The sequence below is a fragment of the Numida meleagris genome, chromosome 18 (genome assembly GCF_002078875.1).
Source record: "Numida meleagris isolate 19003 breed g44 Domestic line chromosome 18, NumMel1.0, whole genome shotgun sequence".
NCBI lineage: Eukaryota > Metazoa > Chordata > Aves > Galliformes > Numididae > Numida > Numida meleagris.
In genome coordinates, this window is record NC_034426.1 from 6,426,253 (window position 1) to 6,443,945 (window position 17,693).

The 17,693-nt window shown below is 59.0% G+C and overlaps 3 protein-coding genes across 3 annotated transcripts in view; 1 reads left to right on the top strand and 2 right to left on the bottom strand.

The window, feature by feature from the left end:
• Positions 6,271-10,678, bottom strand: TUSC5 (tumor suppressor candidate 5). Its single transcript, XM_021416229.1, has 3 exons — positions 10,263-10,678; positions 6,955-7,087; positions 6,271-6,407 (listed from the first exon to the last, which is right to left on the bottom strand). Exons 1-3 carry the CDS (start codon positions 10,650-10,652, stop codon positions 6,400-6,402), a joined length of 531 nt encoding a protein of 176 aa, XP_021271904.1. The 5' UTR covers positions 10,653-10,678; the 3' UTR covers positions 6,271-6,399.
• Positions 12,372-13,326, bottom strand: BHLHA9 (basic helix-loop-helix family member a9). The gene has a single exon (XM_021416227.1). It carries the CDS (start codon positions 13,011-13,013, stop codon positions 12,372-12,374), a length of 642 nt encoding a protein of 213 aa, XP_021271902.1. The 5' UTR covers positions 13,014-13,326.
• Positions 16,011-17,693, top strand: part of ABR (active BCR-related) — a 30,317-nt gene continuing 28,634 nt past the window's right edge. Inside the window, exon 1 of the mRNA XM_021416216.1 lies at positions 16,011-16,071. The gene's annotated coding sequence lies outside the window, so the exon portion shown is untranslated. The remainder of the gene's footprint in view (positions 16,072-17,693) is intronic.

The window sequence follows — 17,693 nt, forward strand, 5'->3', positions numbered from 1 at the left end:
CACTTCTCCGTGGTTTGCTTCCTTTGTTCCCTCCTCGCAGCACAACACCGAGCGCGAACCCGCACTTGGAGCTCAGTGAAGCAACGTGGAAACCCGCAGCCATGGAGCGCGCCCACGTGGCTCGCATCCGACAGGAGCCGTGGCTGCTGGGTGGGACCTGTCCCTGCGTGAGCCTCGGCACGGAGGGGCCGTGCGGTGCTGATGGATCCCTGCATCCCTGGCGTGCTGCTGGGAGCCAGCAGCTCTTCCTTTGGGGAAGCCCTTGGGTGTCCCTGCCTGGAGAGCTGGTTCCAGGAGCGTCCTGGCTGCGCTGAGGCCGTTCTGCTCGCAGACAGCGGGAAGCGCCGTTCATTTTCCCAGTTGCGGCACTGGTAATAAGTGGTGCATAAAATTCCATCTTCGTTTGGATTAGGAAGTAAATTATTAATGGGGTTGAATCCTTTTTTTCCAGCTCCTTGTACGGTCAATAATTTATGGTGGCACAAGCGCAAAGAGATGTATTTTTAACCATGCACCTCCCAGCGTGCTGCTCGCTGGGGGTGTGCTCAGCTCCTCCATCTCCTGTCGCTGTTCCTTGCTCCTAATGGGACCCCGAGGCTTTGCTAACCCACTTTTGGCAGCACGACTCATAAAGGAGGAGAGGTCTGGCTGCAATCAGAGTCCCCCCGCCTTTGAAGCAGCATTTCACCATTGCGTTTCCTTCTTCAGAACCACCATGGGCTCTGCCCGAACCCTCACCCCCCAGTGCACGACGTGGTGTCTGCTCACCAGCGCTGGGGGGCTGATTTCAGCCCCTTCTGATGCTGTTTCTTACCCTCCTTGCCCACCGCCGTCCCACGCAGGGCTCAGAATCCTTCTGAAGGCGCACTGGGAGCAGCTGGTGGCCTCATGCTGAAGGTTGTGGACCTCCCCCATTCTCATTTTGCTGCTGTTTGTGCAGTGGAAACTTCCTTCCAGTGCTGCCCGGGCGCACAGGCTGCTCCCCGGCCCCGTGCTGAGCTGGCTCCGTTGGTGCCGTGCTGCTGAGCCATCACATTTGTACGGAGCTCCACAGGAACAGTGCAGGTGGAAAAAAAACAAAACAAACAAAAAAAAGGAACGGTGAGGAGCCCCCAAAAAAGTGCTGAGCAGCGACAGCACGAAAAGTCACTCCATGCCAGAGTAACTGTGCAGCAGAGGGCCGTGTCAGCGCTGCGGGTGCGAGGTGGGCCGCTCCGTCCCCGTGCTCCGGTGGCACCCAGCGCTGGGGGGCGCGGGCGGTTTCCCCGCTGCGCTATAAGCGGAGTTCCCTCTGGGTCAGGCGTGTGTCACCAGTGCTAAATTTACCCGCAGCCCTCGCCGAGGTGGGGCGGTGAGTCAGGCTGTGACAGCCTTACGTCAAGGAGCCGAGGGGGCTGCCGGCCCCCAGCAGCGCCCGTCCCCAATCAACGGGGCCCGTGGTGCATCCAGAGCGGGGCAGGGGGATGGCGGGGTGCTCCTCTTGGGTTTCCGGGCGTGCTGGGGAGTTTGAAGACTTGCCAACCTGTGTTCTGGTGTAGAAATGTGTAAAGGAGAAACAGCGCTCACGTTTGGGGGATGAATGAGTTCATCTGTTCTCGACCAGGAATGCTTCAGCTCCGCGCTGCTGTGGGAGGAGGGATGCTGCTGCGGGGGTGTGGGTGTTCAGAGCCGAGGTGGATGTGACAAAGGGGCTCTGAGGAATGGCACCTGAGACCAAATAACAGGAGAAATTCTTTAGGACCAGCAGCCTCTAGTCAGCCGTCCCCACTGACTTGGCAGGAGGAGGCGTTTTGCTGGGAAGGCTCCATTCCCCCCTGTTACAGCTTCACGAGGGGCAGAGTCCTTCAGCAGCTCCCAGCCAAGGGCAGCTCCACTTCCCGCAGAGTGGAGGCAATGAAGGCCATCAGTCGTCACATCTCTGCGCTGAGCTCAGGGAGAATCCCTACAGCTCTATTTTAGGAAACCTGGAGCTGGTGGGACGGGAGCGCTCATCTCCTGGAGATCCGGCAGCAGCCGCCAGAAGGGAAGGGCAGAGTACGGAGTTGTGGGTGCCAGAGCAAATCCACCCATCTCGCCCTGCTCCACTGGGAGCTCCCATGGAAAGCAGGTGGGGAAGTGATGACCGATTTCGTGTCCTTCACCCAAACCCCCAAACCTCACACAAACTCATTAGAGGTGAATGTAGAGCCTACAGCGTTCAGCAGGAACCGTATCCACGCGGAAATGGGATGTAAACCTCTCACTGTTCCTTTGCCTATCTATTATACATGAGCCATCAGAGCAGCGTATTAATAAAACAGGAGCGAAAGCACTTGGCCCTGCCCTCTCTTTAGCAAAACACCAGAGCGGAGGCCGTCAGCTTCCACCTCTGAGGTCTGGAGCTCCATCTGCCCACTGCTCCAGGGCGGTGGTTGGTGCTGCGGCTGCACCGGGTGGAGGGAGAACTCTGGGTGGTGGGAATCACACTGGGAAAATTCTAGACACGGGAAAGAAACGGGGTTAATGCGTTCCAAATGTCTTAGCGAGGTGCAGAGCCCGGGGGGAAGCGGTGGTGTGATAAAGGAGAAGGGCACGGAGGAGGCTGGGCTGGGCTGTGTGCTGCAGAGCTGTTCAGGCAGCACCTCTCGGGATGAAATGCGGGTGATGGATCCCCGAACCACAACTGCAGCTTTTGTCTTTGAAGACAGAAAAGGAGGTTTTGCTCCTACCGCTGCCTACCGACAGCCCAAAGCTTTGCTGGGCTCCTTCCTGCAGCCACCACTGGGGATGGGCAGGAGGGGATGGAGGAGGCTGCCCATCGTGTGGTTCAGGAGATCTGTGGTTTTGATCAGTAACGTGAGGATTTGGGTTTGGAATGTGTCTGCATTCCTTCCTCTTTGGTTGTGCAGAATGCAGAGGTGAGGTCTGGTGGCAATGCCGCCGCAGCCAAACACCGCGTTGCTCTCGGAATGGGGAGCAATAATTAAACGAACGGCTCAGATTTGATACACTGTTCTCATTTAGACAGAAGAAGCAAGTCCAGCTTTGACCATGCATGTTACATTTTAATTCTTTTCTCATGCCAAGAAATACAAAGGAAGTATATAAGATACACCATATCATCCCGCAGGAAAAGAAACATCGACCAGCAAAGGCGATGCCCGGAGTGTCCGTGCCATTGGCGAGCGCTCCTCCAGCTGGGCTCCAAGGGATGGGGCTGTGCCCTGGGACATCCCTGGCTTTGTAAAGGCTGCTCCTCCCCTTCCCCCCCCGCCCCCCCGACCCCTTGGCTTGTGCCCAAGCATGGGAGATTTTAGCTTTGCCAAATTTGGCTTTGCCAAAAGGAAAGAGTGCACGCGGAAAGAAAATAATCGGCCTTCAATCTGCAATCAGTTCAGGTTGGGCAGCGGCGAGCGGCCACGTGCTGGGGTGGGGCTGGGGGCACTGGGGATAAGGTGATGGGAGCGGCCCATAGGGACGGCTCAGCCCCATCCTGGGCTCAGGCTGAGCATGAGTGGGGTCGGGGTTTAGTTGGCAGCAACTGGAAAGGAGGGAAATAATGACGAGGAAAAGGGAAATCATCCCCAGTACAGCAAACTGGGAAAGCTCTTCTGTCACTTTCCTCCCTTTGTGCTCCCCTCCGCCGGCAGTCATCGGTTGGACACCGAGTGCCGTGCATCCCTTCTGCCCCACAAAGAGCTGGGCTGAAACCACAGCGCTGCAGAGAGCAGCTCCCAGAGAGTCCCCCAGCAAAAGCTGTGTGCAGGATCGGGCTGCAGAGTGCACGGGGAGCTCGATGGGGAAGGGTCCGGTTGGTCCTGGGAGCCGCCTTCTGGCACAATGCAGGAGCTGGGTTGCAAGGAAGGAAAACATCTCGTGTGGCTGCAGAGAGATTTGACTGCATCTAAGTGTGGGGTGAGGACCACAGAGAGGTGCTGAAGAGTGCAGGGTGGTGCAGTTGTATCTAGCCAGAAAGGAGATGAAAAAAAGGGAAGGAGCTGAGGGGTCTTTGTGGTTGATGGGTTGTTTTTTTTTTTTTTTGGAAAGCTGTTGCTCTCTCTGCACTCAGGTGGGTTCTGGTGCCTCCGCTGCCCCTCCAGCCCGGCTCTGTGCATCCCCCAGGTGGTTCCTGCTTGCACAGAGCCCTCTGGAAGCATCAGATTCAAAGGGCGGATGCATTCCCTCCTATTTATGTTGAGGAGGAGAAATAAGAACTGTTTTCTTTTCTGAGCTGCTCGCGCACGTGACTTGGAGCAACTTTGCCATCTGTGCGATGAGAATAGCGCAGCCCTCACCGCGGGGCTGCAGCCGTGGCAAAGCACTTCGGGCCGTGAGCTGGAAGGCTTTGTGTAATGCCAGGGCAGCGTTCCATCCTCCATTTGGTGCTCTCAAGTGCTGCAGTTTCCCCATGTGCTGACCCATCTCATCCTCAGGGATCCCTCCTCCAAGGGGGACAGGGGATCGAGTGCCAATGGGCACTGTGCACAGCCAAGCGCAGAGCTTCCCCAGCCCTGAGCGTGCAAGAAATGAGTTGCAAAAGGCAGGAGGAGAATTTGGTCCGTTTTCAGAAGCTTGCAGTTTGCAATAAAGCGCAGGCAAAGAGGTGGGAGGGAAGACAGCCCAGGAAAGTGCTGTAGTACTGTGCTATTGCTCTGAGTCCCTGCAGCCCCTTTGAATGTAAAGAAAAACATCAATGGTGGGTGCAGGGATTCGGCTCTTCTATCCCCTGGGTTCAGATTACCTCTACCCAAAGGAAACCCTGTAACAAGGAGCAACTAAACAAGTGACAAGAGAATGGTCCCATCTACATCCCTATGGTACAAGGATTTATGGCACAGCAGCTTTCCCCACTGCCCCTCCATGTTCCCCATTCTCCCCAGTTTGGGAAGGATGCAAGCACGAGGATGCTCTGGGGTTCTTCCCGGTGCACCACAGTATAGAGCATCTCCCATATGGACAAAGCCCTTGGAGATGTTGGGTTTGGTTTGGGGGTCTTCCAGGTAGGGTGCCCCAAAAATACCCCATGTCCCAGGGCAGGCTGTGGGTGCAGCCCCCACATTTGTAATTTGGAATTGCGCCGGTGAAGTTTTGCCAAAAGGAAGGCTTGGCCCATGCAAAGCCAATGGGCACAGCCAGGAGCCATCTGCAAACGTACAGCAACAGGAACCTTGCACAGTCTGCATGGCCAAATGAAGTGCCAACGCCAGCACCAGCCCACGGTGGGAACAGGGATGTTGGATGGGGCTGCACGGCGTGGAAGACTTGGCTGGGAGCAGGGGGGCTCGGGAGGATCAGGGAGAGCAAAAAGTCAGCGTTCTTTACATGTTGTTAAATACAAAACGTTAGAAAATAATAATACTCATGGACCCGAGCCCAGCACGCTGTGGTGGTGCTGGAGATGTCCAAGGTGCAGAAGAGGGGTAATGAGAAGAGCACGACCCTGAACTCCTCCGTCCCTCTGGAGGTCCACTGGAGCCCTCGGTTGAAGCCCAAAGGGGTGAGGGGAGACGAGCACGGCTGGATCTTGCTGCAGCTCTCGTGTGATGGACATGACCCAGCAAGTAGGAGGGCTCTGCACCTCGGTGCCGCCGCTGCAGGTTAACCAGGCCCCATGCTCAGCGCCAGCAGCATTGACCTCACTTTGGATGCATGGAGAAGGAGATGTGTGGGTGCACAGAGAAAGCGTGATCCCTCCCATTAATGCCGCGCTCCCATGCAGCAGCGCCCTGCTCCGCCAGCCCTGGCGTCTGCTGCGAGCGATGGGGGATGGATGAGCAGACGTGGAGAACATTCCCAAAGGCATGCAAATGGTCATCATCTCTTTTTTGTCTATTTTTTCCTGTTTTTTTTTTTTTCTCATCAAAAATACAAAAGCACCCACGGTGTCTCCGAGCACCGCCGCGCTCCTGCAGCTCGCCCTCCCCGTGCGTGGAACGCCGCTCTGCTCCTGGTGGCAGTTGGAGCTTTTGGGTGGGTTTTTTTTTTTGTTTGTTTGTTTTTGCAGAGACAGAGAATCCAATGATTTAAAAACCAACAAACCCCCCAAAACGACAGTGCCAAAATCCTTAGGAGGATTCCTCAAAATGCTGCGGTCCGTCCTTAGGTTTTCCTTCACACAAGCTTCGGTCTGGAATCTCCCTCCTCCTCCTCCTGTCCATCTCCCAGCGTGGTCTCCCCACCCCGTTGGAGGGGAATGAGGTAGTGGATTTCCCCTTCTCCTCTCTGCTCAGATCCGGTTCTTGTCCCTCGTCCCCTCGCCGTGTGCCCATCCCCGCTCGTCCCCACGAGGCGGTGGAGCAGCCACGCACATTCCTCCAGACGGGCTCCGCTGTCACAAGTTTTTGTTGCAAGGCTGAAAGTAAAAAACCCCAAAAGGAGCGCTGTCTTCCTCCTCTTCGAGGCAGCTGCATGCTACGTCTTCTAGGAAACTGTAAAATGAAAAGAAGGTCTTAGGGCAGCTCCCAGCAGAGATGCCCCTGATGCCTTTGGGGTTTGGGCGATGGAGTAGGTGAGATGTGACATTCCCATGTCCCCAGGTGCTCTGAGCAGGTGGCTTTGTGGTTGGGAAGGTCCCCACGCACCCAGGGATGGCACCCCTGGGCAGGCTGACTTGTGGCCTCAGTCCGTTTGCTTTTACCCCATTACACAAACCCACCTCGGCATCACTAAGGTAAGTCACTGGGTTATAGCCAAAATATTTTTTGCTGGGGGGAGCTTGTATGGGACAGTAGGGGAGAACCTCATCTCCTGGTCCTATTCCTGCTGCAGGCAACCCCTTCTCTGGGGTGTATTGCATGCGTGCTTCTGCTGGTGGACGCATCAGCCCAGCACAGGGGTGCTCAGTGCCTCGTGCTGGGTGGGAATGCTGTGTCCTATGGGCAGGGGCTGTCCCATAAACTGTCCAAGGAGCCCCGTGGACAGGGGAAAAAAGGAGAGGTCCCTGCTTGAGTTGGGGAAACAAGAAGGAGATGTTACCTCGGACGCTGAGCGAGACGTAGAGCACGATGATGATGGTCCCCAGCACGATGGAGACGATGCTGAGCAGGCGGGCCATGCGGCCCAGGCGCCGGGCTCCATCCATGTCCCCCTGCTGCCCACTGTTCCGCGACTGAGGGGAAGCACAGAGAGAGACTCCTGAGAGAGACTGCAGCCCCAAAATTCAGCACCTGTGCCACCAAGGTACGTGGATCGGGTCACGGCCAATTGGTTGTTCCCTGCTCCCCATGGGTAGGATGGCGATGAATGGGCTCAGGTCTGCATTTGGGTGAGATGTCCTCGGGCTGGGACGGCAGGCACTGCCCAGCAACATCCAGCCCTCTCTGGAGCTTTTATGGAAAAAAAAAACACTGGAATTTGGGACTTTGGTCTCCAAAGTAATTCATTAATTAGGGACTGGGATGGGGAAGGCAGTAACTGGTGGCCTGGGGTCCAAAGGGGATGGAGGGAGCCCTGAGAGCTGGAGATGGAGCCTTCGGTGGAACCAACTGGGAAGGGTTTGGGAAGGAGAGAAATACAATAAGGAGCTGTATGCCCCTTTGGTAATGTTCTCAGCTGTTTGGGAAGGCTTGGAGTGGGGGGAAGGCACAGGGGAGAGAAGCAATGTGGGCAAAGAAGAATGAAGAATTAAGGATGGAAGAGTATCGAACAACCGCAAGTTCCTTTCCAAAAATGTGCATCTCGGATGCACTACGCTGTGTGTGTGCTTTCCTGTACTGAAAACAAAAGAAAATGAGCAGCTGGGAGAGCCAGCACAGCTCTAACCCCATGCAACTCCATTACCTACGCTGCCTTCAGCTTGCATCACCCTATAAACACCGATGTGGGATTGTGTGGCCAAACCACTGCACTGGTGCTGAGCTCAAGACCTCATTCCCTTTGGTTCCTCCAGCACACCTGGCAGACAACCCCAAAAATCAGCGGCACGCAGCCAAGAGCTTGTTTGCATTGTAGAGCAGGAGGGGAGGAAATTAAGCCCCATGGGATGGTGCAGAGGGACAGGGGAGAACACAGCTGTGCGGGGATTGACAAGGACCCAGAGCTGCTTGCTGACAGCTCCTGGCATTTGGGATTTTTATAGGCTCAGATGTTTGTAACCAAGTGTAATGTTTTTGCAGGGTGTGGGTTAGATTGCGGTGGAACATATTTGCAGCTCTAGCTGCCTTCCAAGGAAAATATATGGGCTAACAGATTCGACATATTTATCACTACAGCTTCTGGAAGTGTTTAGTGATCGTTTATCCCGAACAATTCTGAAAAACACATCAGCATCAGCGTGGCGTGTTTAGCAAGCGTTTGTACTGCACATCTATTATTCATTGGAACGGTTTGATTAGAGCTGCTTCCTATCAGCCACCCTATGATTTTCTTTCTCCATAAAAACCATGACCATTTTCTTTATTAATCGAGACGTGGAGGAGCCCCAAAGGGCACTGTTCCAGCATGGTGCCAAGGGACGGGGTGTCACGGGGAAGCTTTTAGGGAACACGGCCCAGCACAGAGCTGGGGACTGGAAGGGACCCTCAGCAAAACGCATGGAGCCAGGTGAGTGCCACGGCTCAGGAGAACCATCAGCACAGCCCGAGTGGTCTCACTGGAAACGAAGACAATGACTTCCCAGTGCCAGTCCCAGGGGCAGAAAGACGAATGGCCGCAGCCTCTCTCCATTTATGAACTGGCTTTGGATGTGCTCTGCTGAGTGCCACCCGTTACTCGCAATCAGTCATTAATCCTTGACACTTGCATTTGGTTGAAGAAAACATTCCAAGGGAGGTATAAATCACGGCCAGACTGAGATAGATGAATGCACCATTTACATGAATAACACACAGTTTGACTTCTCCCACACTGCTCTGTGGCAGCAGTACGGATTTGGGGCACTCCGTTTTACTCGGTGTGGGTTCTCGCTTTCTGTTTCACTCCCCCTGACCTGCTCCTGCTGCTGGGCACTGTTGGGTGAGCTCTGTGCTCCCATGGGGCTCTCGCTCCTCGCCAAGCAGACGCACTCCAGGAGCAGCGGGGGAGCCCCCAGGTTGCTCAATTCCCCAAGACCACCAGGAGCAGGAAAAGCCTGGGGGCAGGAGCTCATTTGTTTCCCCACCCCTGGCCCTGGGCCCTATGGGGATCTGAGAGCAGCGTTTGGAAAAATAAATAAATAAAATGATTTATGAGACACTAACTCCACAAAGCATTCATTTGCTTCCCTCTCCAATTGCCGCTTATTGCCCAGCAAAGCTTTCATGTGCAAAAAGGCATTGACTTAGGAAAGAAAAAATACAATTGCAGAGCTAGTGGGAAGTCAGCACACTGCGGGAAGGCCGCCCGCCCCCCAGCATGGGGGGATACCCGGGTGCCACGCGGGTTTGAGGGTGGCTGCACATCCCTGGTTCTGTGCCGTGGGGAACGACGCCTCTGTATTTTGGGGTGGAGAGCAGGGGATGGCTTTCCCTGAGCGTTTTCAAAGATGAGATTTGCCTCCGTTACGAATGCATGGTGGGGAGGGTGGCCGGGGGCTGTGCAGCAGCAGGGGAAGGGGGTGGCCGTGCTTGCGAGGCTCTGCTGAGACAAGTGGGAGGCGGCTGCCTTTCTTCTCCCCTGTTCTGATGTCGGTGTGTTTGCTGAGGCGTGGGGGATATTTAATGGAGAAAATGGCTTTTTTGGGACAACTGTGGGAGCTGCAGGTGCAGCCTCCCTCCCTTTGAAGTGCCTGAGAGCAGGAGTGAGCCCCCTGCCCGGGTCCCCCCGGTGCTGCAGGGTTGGGTTGGGCTGCTAAGGGGTGGAGAGAGGGAGAGCCCTCATCTGTGCCTCGCTGCTCCATCCCAGCTGGGAATTGGGCTGCCCATGGCCACCGGGAGAGGAAAGGGCATGGAGTCAGGGCAGGGTGTGCCTCAAACCACATCCCGAATCCCGCATCCTGAATGAACCCACATCCCAAATTCCAAATCACGCGTTCCAAATTCCAAATCCCATATTGCCAAATCCCACGTCGCACATCCTAAATTCTGAATCCCACAGCCTGGGCTGTCCCCACGGAGGAACGGCTCCGTGAGCTGTCCCAGTGAGCGCCAGTCGAGGTATGGGAGCAGCAGCACAACCCTTCCGAGCTCCGAGATCCGAGCTCTGAGCCCCGAGATCTGAGCCTGACGCCCGAGTTCTGAGCCCCGAGCCCCAAGAACCGAGCTCTGAGCCCCGAGCTCCGAGCCCCGCCCGGCCGCTCCCCGCCCCGAGCCGCCGCAGCACCGCGGACAGCGCCGCAGCCCGGTGCCGCCCGTCGGGGCCGCACTCACCATGATGGAGAAGACGAGGGCCACCACGTTGATGGGCCAAACGGGGCAGAAGCAGGAGAAGATGGCGAGCACCAGGTAGTCCCGCGGGCGGCCCTGGTCGGGAGCCGCCGTGCTGGTGGCGGTGGAGGAGGCTCTGCCCAGGCTGAGCCGGGACGGCGACAGCGGGGCCGCCTCCAGGTGCCCGACCGACACCGACTTGTAGGAGAGCCCGTGCCCGTTGCGCTCCGCCTCGCCGGCCAGAGCGGCCGTGAACGACTTGGAGCCCCGGAGGCCCTCCCGGCCCTCGGTGGCCGCCAGCAGCTTCTCGGTCTCCTGGAGGCGGCTGGGCAGCACCGTGCCCGAGCCCGAGCCGGAGCCCGAGCCCGCGGGCGCGGCGTCGCCGCTCGCCATGGCCCGGCGGAGCGGGCTCGGAGCTCGCCCCGCCGCCGCCGCTCTGCGCTCGGGGCTCGGCGCCCCGCGGGAGGCCGTGCCGGAGGAGGGGCCAACCAGGCTCTGCCCGCGGGGCAGGAGCGGGGCCGCGCACCGCCCCCGGCTTGGCCCGGTTCCTCCCGAGGAGGGGATGCTCGCCGGGATGCGGAGGGCTGAGGCGGGAGGGGAATCCCTCGTGGGATCCTCCCACCCGCCCCCCCGTGCGGTTCCGTCCCGCCCCGCGGAGCCCCCCGCGCTCCGATCCTCGGGCACGAGCGGCGGGTGCAGGACCTGCAGGGCTGGGGCGCGTCCTGCAAAAATCACAGCTCCCCTGGGAGCGGGGACGCGCTGCGAGGGGCGGGAGGGAGGACGGTGGCAGCCCACAGAGCCGCCTTCCAACGGCAGCTCTTTGCCACCGGCTCCGAATTCTCCGTCCCTGCTTTGCCGGGGGATTCCCGGGCAGGGAGTGCCGCCTGCGGGCACGCCCCGCTCCCGCCTTCACTCCGCGGGGACCCAAAGAGTCCGCTGTCCCCCGGCCCCTCCCCAGCACCCCCCCGGCCCGCAGCCTCCGGACAGAAAAGGGATCTGCGTTTTGTAACCGTGAAGCTGAGAGCCTCGATGGTCTCAAGGGTTTTTTCTTTTCTCCCTGCTCCCGCCTCTCCGGGCATTTATTTCCATCTGCTTTGCTTTAACACCAAAATGTGGGGTAAAAACTGAAAATAGAAATGTGGTGTAGAGGGATTAGTGCCAGGGTGGGCGTGGGTTTGGTTTGGTTTTCACATCTCCGGGTCCTGGTGTTCCTGGGCTCACGCCCCGGTGTGTGAACGCTGGCACAGGCAGAGCCTCGCCCATAGCAGGGGATGCTGATGGGAGACACAGGATTCCTCCAGCAGCCATGGCTGCAGCCCTCCTGGAAAGGGGAACATCTGCTGGAGATCAAAGCCAAGATGTCTCACACCGGCAGCGCTTGGAGGAGGATCCTTTGCTGAGCAGAGAGCTCTCTCTCCTGGCTGCTCCGGGCTTTCCTCTGCCAGGCTCATCTCCCAGCTCCCCCACCCCACCCCGGGACTAAGGGAGGAGGAGGATTGGCACACGAGGAGCTGAGGGCTGAGCCCCCCCCTCTCCACAGCCAGGAGCTCGGTACCAGACCATCCCAGAGAGCCACTCTGCAGTCACCAGGAGGAAGCATGGGCTTTCCAAGGGTGGACATCTGTCTCTCTTCCCTCCTGGACCGGGCTTGCAAATCTGCCTGGGCACCAATATGTGCACCAATGGGCTTACCATGAAAAGTACAACCGAGTTCACCTTTCCCAGCCCCCGCTCCCCTAATTCATCAGCTGGAACCAGAGCCAGGGGCTTTAGTGTGATCCACACGCACCATCTGTCCACCTCGCACACAGTAACAGCCAGTGCCCTGGTGATGGGTTTTTAAGTCGTGTTTTCTCACAAAGCAAGCAATAGAGAATAAATAATTGTCACCATTTGCAGCAGAGAAACCTCACAAGAGAAGAAACCGCAGAGCTGGCCCTTCCTCGAGCAGAAAGCAACCTCCTCCACCTTCCCCAGCTCTGAGTTTCCAGGCTTTGCTGAGCTCACGGCACCGCAGCCGAGCTCCGTGTCCCACCTCTCCCACGCAGAGTCCCGTCCCACTCCCCGCTTTGTTACCTTCCCGGCCCTGCCTCGCCCTCTCCGCTCTGTGGCTCAGTGGATGGGGAGGCACTGGTAGCCAGAGCTCTGGAACCCCCCCAGCTGCCAGGGGAGCGGTGCAAGCGGGAGGGCTCTCAGGTTGCTCGTGTGCTTCTGCAGGCTCCCAGCGGGGTAAAACACGGGGCTGGCTGCTGGGGTATCCTCCTGCGGGCTCTCGTAGTGCTGGAGCTGGCTCTCGGGGGGATAGCGGCCATACCCCGTAGCACTGGGGGGCCCGAGGCGGCCGTCCCGGACACCCTGCCTGCGGCACTCGGAGTGAGAACAGGGCCAGCAGTGCAAGGACAGGGACAGAGCGGCGATGCGGTGGATGGCTCTCCGGAGAGTGGCGATTTTGGAGAGCCTCTTGCCGCCGAGGTCGTGCTTGAGGGCCAGCCGCAGGGCGTTGAAGGCTTGGTTGTAGTCTAGGATCCTCTTGCGCTCCCGCACGTTGGCTGCCATCCTCCTGGCCTTGGAGCGTGCCGGCCTGCTCCTCTTCCTCACCTTCATCTCCTTGGTGTTCCCCAGGCAGGCGGTTGCATCCCTCCCTTTAGGAACCCACATCTCCTGCCTGTAGCATGCTCGGGGTGCAGCCCCCCGCTCCAGCTCCTCTTCTGAGCCGTCCGACTCTCCCAGCTGTGCTGCAGCTGCCCGGGACATGGCTGTGGTGGGCAGGACGGGGCGAGGTGCTGTTGTGGTCCTGCCTCCCCCAGGGCTGCCACACACTGCTCTGGGGTCAGGCAGCCGGCCCTAAAAACCCCACCGCCGTCACGTGGCTCCATCCCAGCCTCCAGGTGCTGGCCCTGCCCAGGGGATGCTCCCATATAGAGACCTCTCAGATCCCCAAGTCCAGCCCCATCCCACCCCCACCATGCCCACTAACCACGTCCCTCAGTGTCACAGCACCGGGCAGGTAGCAAAGGAGCTGAAGCCTCCTGCCTTCCTGGTACCGGGAGCAGCGGGGCTGGGGCAGAGCTGACTGGGTCTGTGCTGCTGGGCCTGCCCCGTGTTTGCTCTTGTTGGTGGGGAAGATGATGCTCCTTGTGCCCCAAATCTCCTTGTACCCCAAGTCTCCTTATTCCCCACAGCTTGTTTCCTAAATCTCCTCGATCCCCATGTCTCCCAGCCACAGGATGGAGGTCATCAGGAGGGCTGGGCCCCTCACATTTTCATTCCCTGCCCCTTTGCCCACCGTTTCATTAGAGAGCAGCTGCTAAATGCCCTCCTGCACATGGGGTAACGATGTTTTGAAAAATGGCCCCAGAGAATCATTGTGACAAATTGTTGGGGCTACCGGTGCAGAAGCCGAGCCCCGGGAGAACATGGCCCCCTTTATCCATCCCTTCTTATCTGATCATCCCACAGTGGGGTTGATCAATGGCCACAATTAGCGGGGCTATTTGTCTATTGCCCTTCTCTTCTCTTGGCTCTTTGAAGTGGGAGCTAATTTAGGTGCCTCTGCTTCAGGAACCCCATAAATCAGGAGCCAGGGCCTCAGGGAGTGGAGAGGACAAGACAGCAGGACTTCAAAGGGAAATGAAGCTTGCAAATAGCTCTGAGCACCCACCTGTGCTCACCATGACCCTCTTGTTCTCCCAGTGGTCTTCTGGTCCCCCAGTCCCTGCAAGCAGTGAGCCTGGCTCAGGAGCAAAAAGCTTTTTGGGGTCATTTAATGCCTGAGACTTTGGGAAATGCCTCTCTGTGATGCCAAGGGGATGCTTTGTTGGTGCAGGAGGTTGGGCCGTGCGCATAGAGCAGACACAGAGCTGAGCACATAGCTGTACCCACGGCCTCTGTGGTGCCCTCATCCCACCCAGAGCCCTGGGAATGGCCATGGAGCTTTGCTGGCCCCGGCCCCGCAGGGACCCAGCCCCAGCTCTCGGAAGGACCGGACCGTAAATCACGGCTCGTCGGATGCCACCTGCCGCCTGTAATTAGCACAGCCCGCCGGGTGTCCCCACCTCGTCCTGGACATTTCCTACCTATGTGCCCATTACTGGGTGGGCAGGCAAGGAGGGACACCTGCCTGGGGCCGCTCCCCCAGCCCCCCCTGATTTATCGCTTTGCACTGGGGAGATTTATGCGTTGGGATGGGCAGCCAGAAATGCGGGGTAAAGCTCTGCTGGGCTGTCTGCCTGACAGGTGATGGAAGGGCTGTAATTATCTGTCGCCACATATAAATCAGTCGCATGGCACCCCCCCCTCCTCCTGCTTCTGTAAAGGGGCTCAGCACTGGGGATGGGCCAACTGTCCAGCATGGGACAGGGCACCGCTGGGCACTGTCCTCGCCTGGGCACCAGTGTCACTTCTGTCATTGGTCCCACAGCCCAGGGCTGTGTTTTGGGAATCTCTGCCCCACTGTCCCCAAGGGGAGGCTGTGCCTGGAGGAGCCCCAGAGCCCAATTGGGTGACACAAGAGCAGCCACCGTGGGGATGGAGGAGGCGGCTGTTGCGACACTTCCTGGGATCGTGTGTAAATGAATAGGGTGCTTTCTTCCTGCTGGGCCACAGCCAGGTGGCAATAAGGGACACGGGCTGTGAATCACTGCCCTGAGTCACCCACACCTCCCTCCTGTGGCGCAAGGGAAACGTTCCTGTGTGGGGTGTGGGGAGCAAAGCACTGTGCACCAAGCCAGGTGTCATCGTCAGTGATACCAAGCCAGGTGTCACCATCAGAGTGTTCCCATGCCAGGTGTCACCGTCAGAGCACCACCGGCCTGGGGATGCTGATGGCCATAAGCCCAGCACATGGGCTGGGACAGGGCAGCTTCATGGCACGGGCACTACTCGGTGTCATTGAGGCTCACTCCTTGCTCGCTGGAAAGCAGCTCCTTGCGGTGTGTGGGATGGTTTGTGCTGCTTGGTTCGTTGCTCTGATGCTGCTGGCAGCAGACACTGCCTCATCTCAGCTCTCAGCATCCTCCTGGCACGCGTCAGGAGTTCCAGGGTGGACCCTCACCAGGAAGGGCTCGGACCAGCTGCGGGTACACGACCACTCCAGCATCCTCAGCGTCCTCCTGATGCGCGTCAGGAGCTCCTCAGGAGACCCCCAGGATGCACCCTGAGCAGGAAGGGCTGCTGGTACAGGAGCGCTACGTCAGCACCGCTACCGCAGCGGGGCTCCTTTAGCCTGGAGGTGCCCTCCTCGGTATTCTTGGAGTGGACGCCGCGCTCCGGCCGCAGAGAGCAGCGCCGGGCCGGGCGGTGCCGGAGGGCGGTGGCAGCGCTGCTCCCGCCCCGTCGGGGCCGTGCCGAGGCGGAGCGGCCGGGGGCGGGCCGGAGGGGCCGGGCGGGAGCCGACGTCAGGGCCCGCGGCGGTGGTGGGGGGCGGAAGGCGGAGGGCGAGGAGGAGGAGGAGGAAGGCGGCGGGGAAGCCCCGGGATGGCAGCGGGCGAGGAGGCGGCGGCGGCGGCTCGGGAGGACTTTGCCCGACATTGGCAGGAGGAATTCCCGGGGGAACCGGCGCCCCGCATGGAGCTGGGCTCGGTGCGGGCCATGGAGCGGGAGCTGGAGCGATGCCGCCGGCACCTGCGGCGCCTGCAGCGGGCTCTGGCCGAGGAGCGCTTCAAGGTGCTGTACCTGGAGGCGGCCCTGGCCCGCGCCCCCCCGCGCCCCCCGGCCCTGCCGCGCCGCCGCCCGCCCCCCGCCGCCCCCCGCGGCAGTTCCCCGGAGGGAGGCAGCGACGGCAGCTCCGGCGCGGAGGACGCGTCCTCGGCAGGTGGGTGGCGGGGGGGCACGGCCCTGCGGGTCGGTGCCTGGCAGCGGGGTTGGCCCCCCCCGGTACGGCAGAGGGGTCGTGCTGCCCCGCGGCCCCCGCGCCAGCTCCTCACCGGGCTGTCCCCGTTGCACGGTCAGGGGTGTTCCGTGCTGTCCCCCCGGGCCACTCTCACGTGCCGTGCCCGTGACACATCCGAGGACGTCATGCCCGTGTCCCCCCGTCCTGTGCCATCTCTGCACATGGTCGTGCACCCCTTGCCATGGCGCAGCAGCGGGTCTGACAGTCTCCCCAGGATGTCCCCATCACAGCACCCAGTGCCCTTGTGCTGTCAGTTAACATCACCCCCAGCCCCGTGCTGTCCTGCTCTCAAGGGCATCCTGTGCTGAGGCCCCGTCCTTGGGCCAATCTCATGAGGCCACTTCTTGGTGACGTGCCACCAGCACAGCAGCCACCTTCGGGGCTGGGATGCTGCCCAAAAGCCACTTCCTCCAGGTGTGACTTAGCTCACGGGGACGCTCCTGGAGTGAAGTCCTGGAGCCACTAAGGCAGACATGTGAGGTGTCCGGGCATCCTGAGGACACATTATTTTGCAAGCTGCTGTGTGCTTCGTGGCACTGAGGGCGCAACCAGCCAGCTCTGTCACGCTGTCCTACTTCCAGCGGCCTGGAAGTTGTTATTGCATCATGCCATGTGCTTTCATCCCGATTCAAACACAGCCCTGACAGCCAGGGGATGGCACTTGTGTCGCTGGCTCTGCAACTGACTTGCCTTAGTTTTGCTCTTGCTCAGTTGGTTGGGGTTGGTTTGTTCTCTGCCCCAAACAACTGACCCCAAACAATTGGCTCCCAGAGCTGGGGCCTGCGTGGGTGATGCTGATGGTGACGGTGACAGTGGTGGGCTCTTCCCAGCGTGTCCCATGCGATCCCTTGGCATCAGCACCGCTTTGTTGTGTGTTATAAGGCACTCAGTGTGTGCTGACATTTTACAGCAGTCTGAGCGCACAATAAGCAGCGTGTGGCTGATGACTGGATCCCCCTTTCTAGTTACGTGCGGCTCATTTATTGCTCCTGCCTTTTTCCCTCACTTCTTTTTATTGTTCAACTGTAGCTACCAATTCCCGGTCGCGGGGCTGCTTGCCAGCTGGGCTGTGGTGTGGTTGGCAACTTGGTGCGTGCTGTCTGGTTTGGGGTCCCCCAGTATTTTCATGAAGTTTGGGGCTCTCCTTCTGTAGGCAGCTGAGCTCATGGTAATGCAATGCGGCGGCGCTGGGTATTGTCTTTATGGGAATTACCATGGGAAACACAGTGGTTTCCGTTAAGTAGCTTGTCATTAATCTGATTTAAAGCGAGGATATCTGCAAGATGCCTCCGTCTGCAGCTATTGCATGAGAGGAGGGCATGTGACAGCCAGATATGTGATGCTGGCATTGGAGATAACGCCCGTGCCAGCTCGCTCAGGGCCGACCCAATCGGAGTGTCAGTGAGCAGATGGCTGAAAGGAAGTGTGCAAAGGGCTGGCGTTCCATTCATCTTTCCATCACCTGTCCCTGTGCTGGGGACCTAGAAAGAGACCAGGGGATGCACGTCAGGGGGATGCTCTGTGCCCAGTGTTTGGGTTGCAGT

Bases quoted from the DNA above. Each gene is read 5' to 3' on its own strand.
- TUSC5 (XM_021416229.1), bottom strand. From the start codon at position 10,652: ATGGCGAGCGGCGACGCCGCGCCCGCGGGCTCGGGCTCCGGCTCGGGC. The intron at 7,088-10,262 runs GTGAGTGCGGCC...GCTTCCCCTCAG, and splicing joins CCCTCGTCTTCTCCATCATG to TCGCGGAACAGTGGGCAGCA.
- BHLHA9 (XM_021416227.1), bottom strand. From the start codon at position 13,013: ATGTCCCGGGCAGCTGCAGCACAGCTGGGAGAGTCGGACGGCTCAGAA.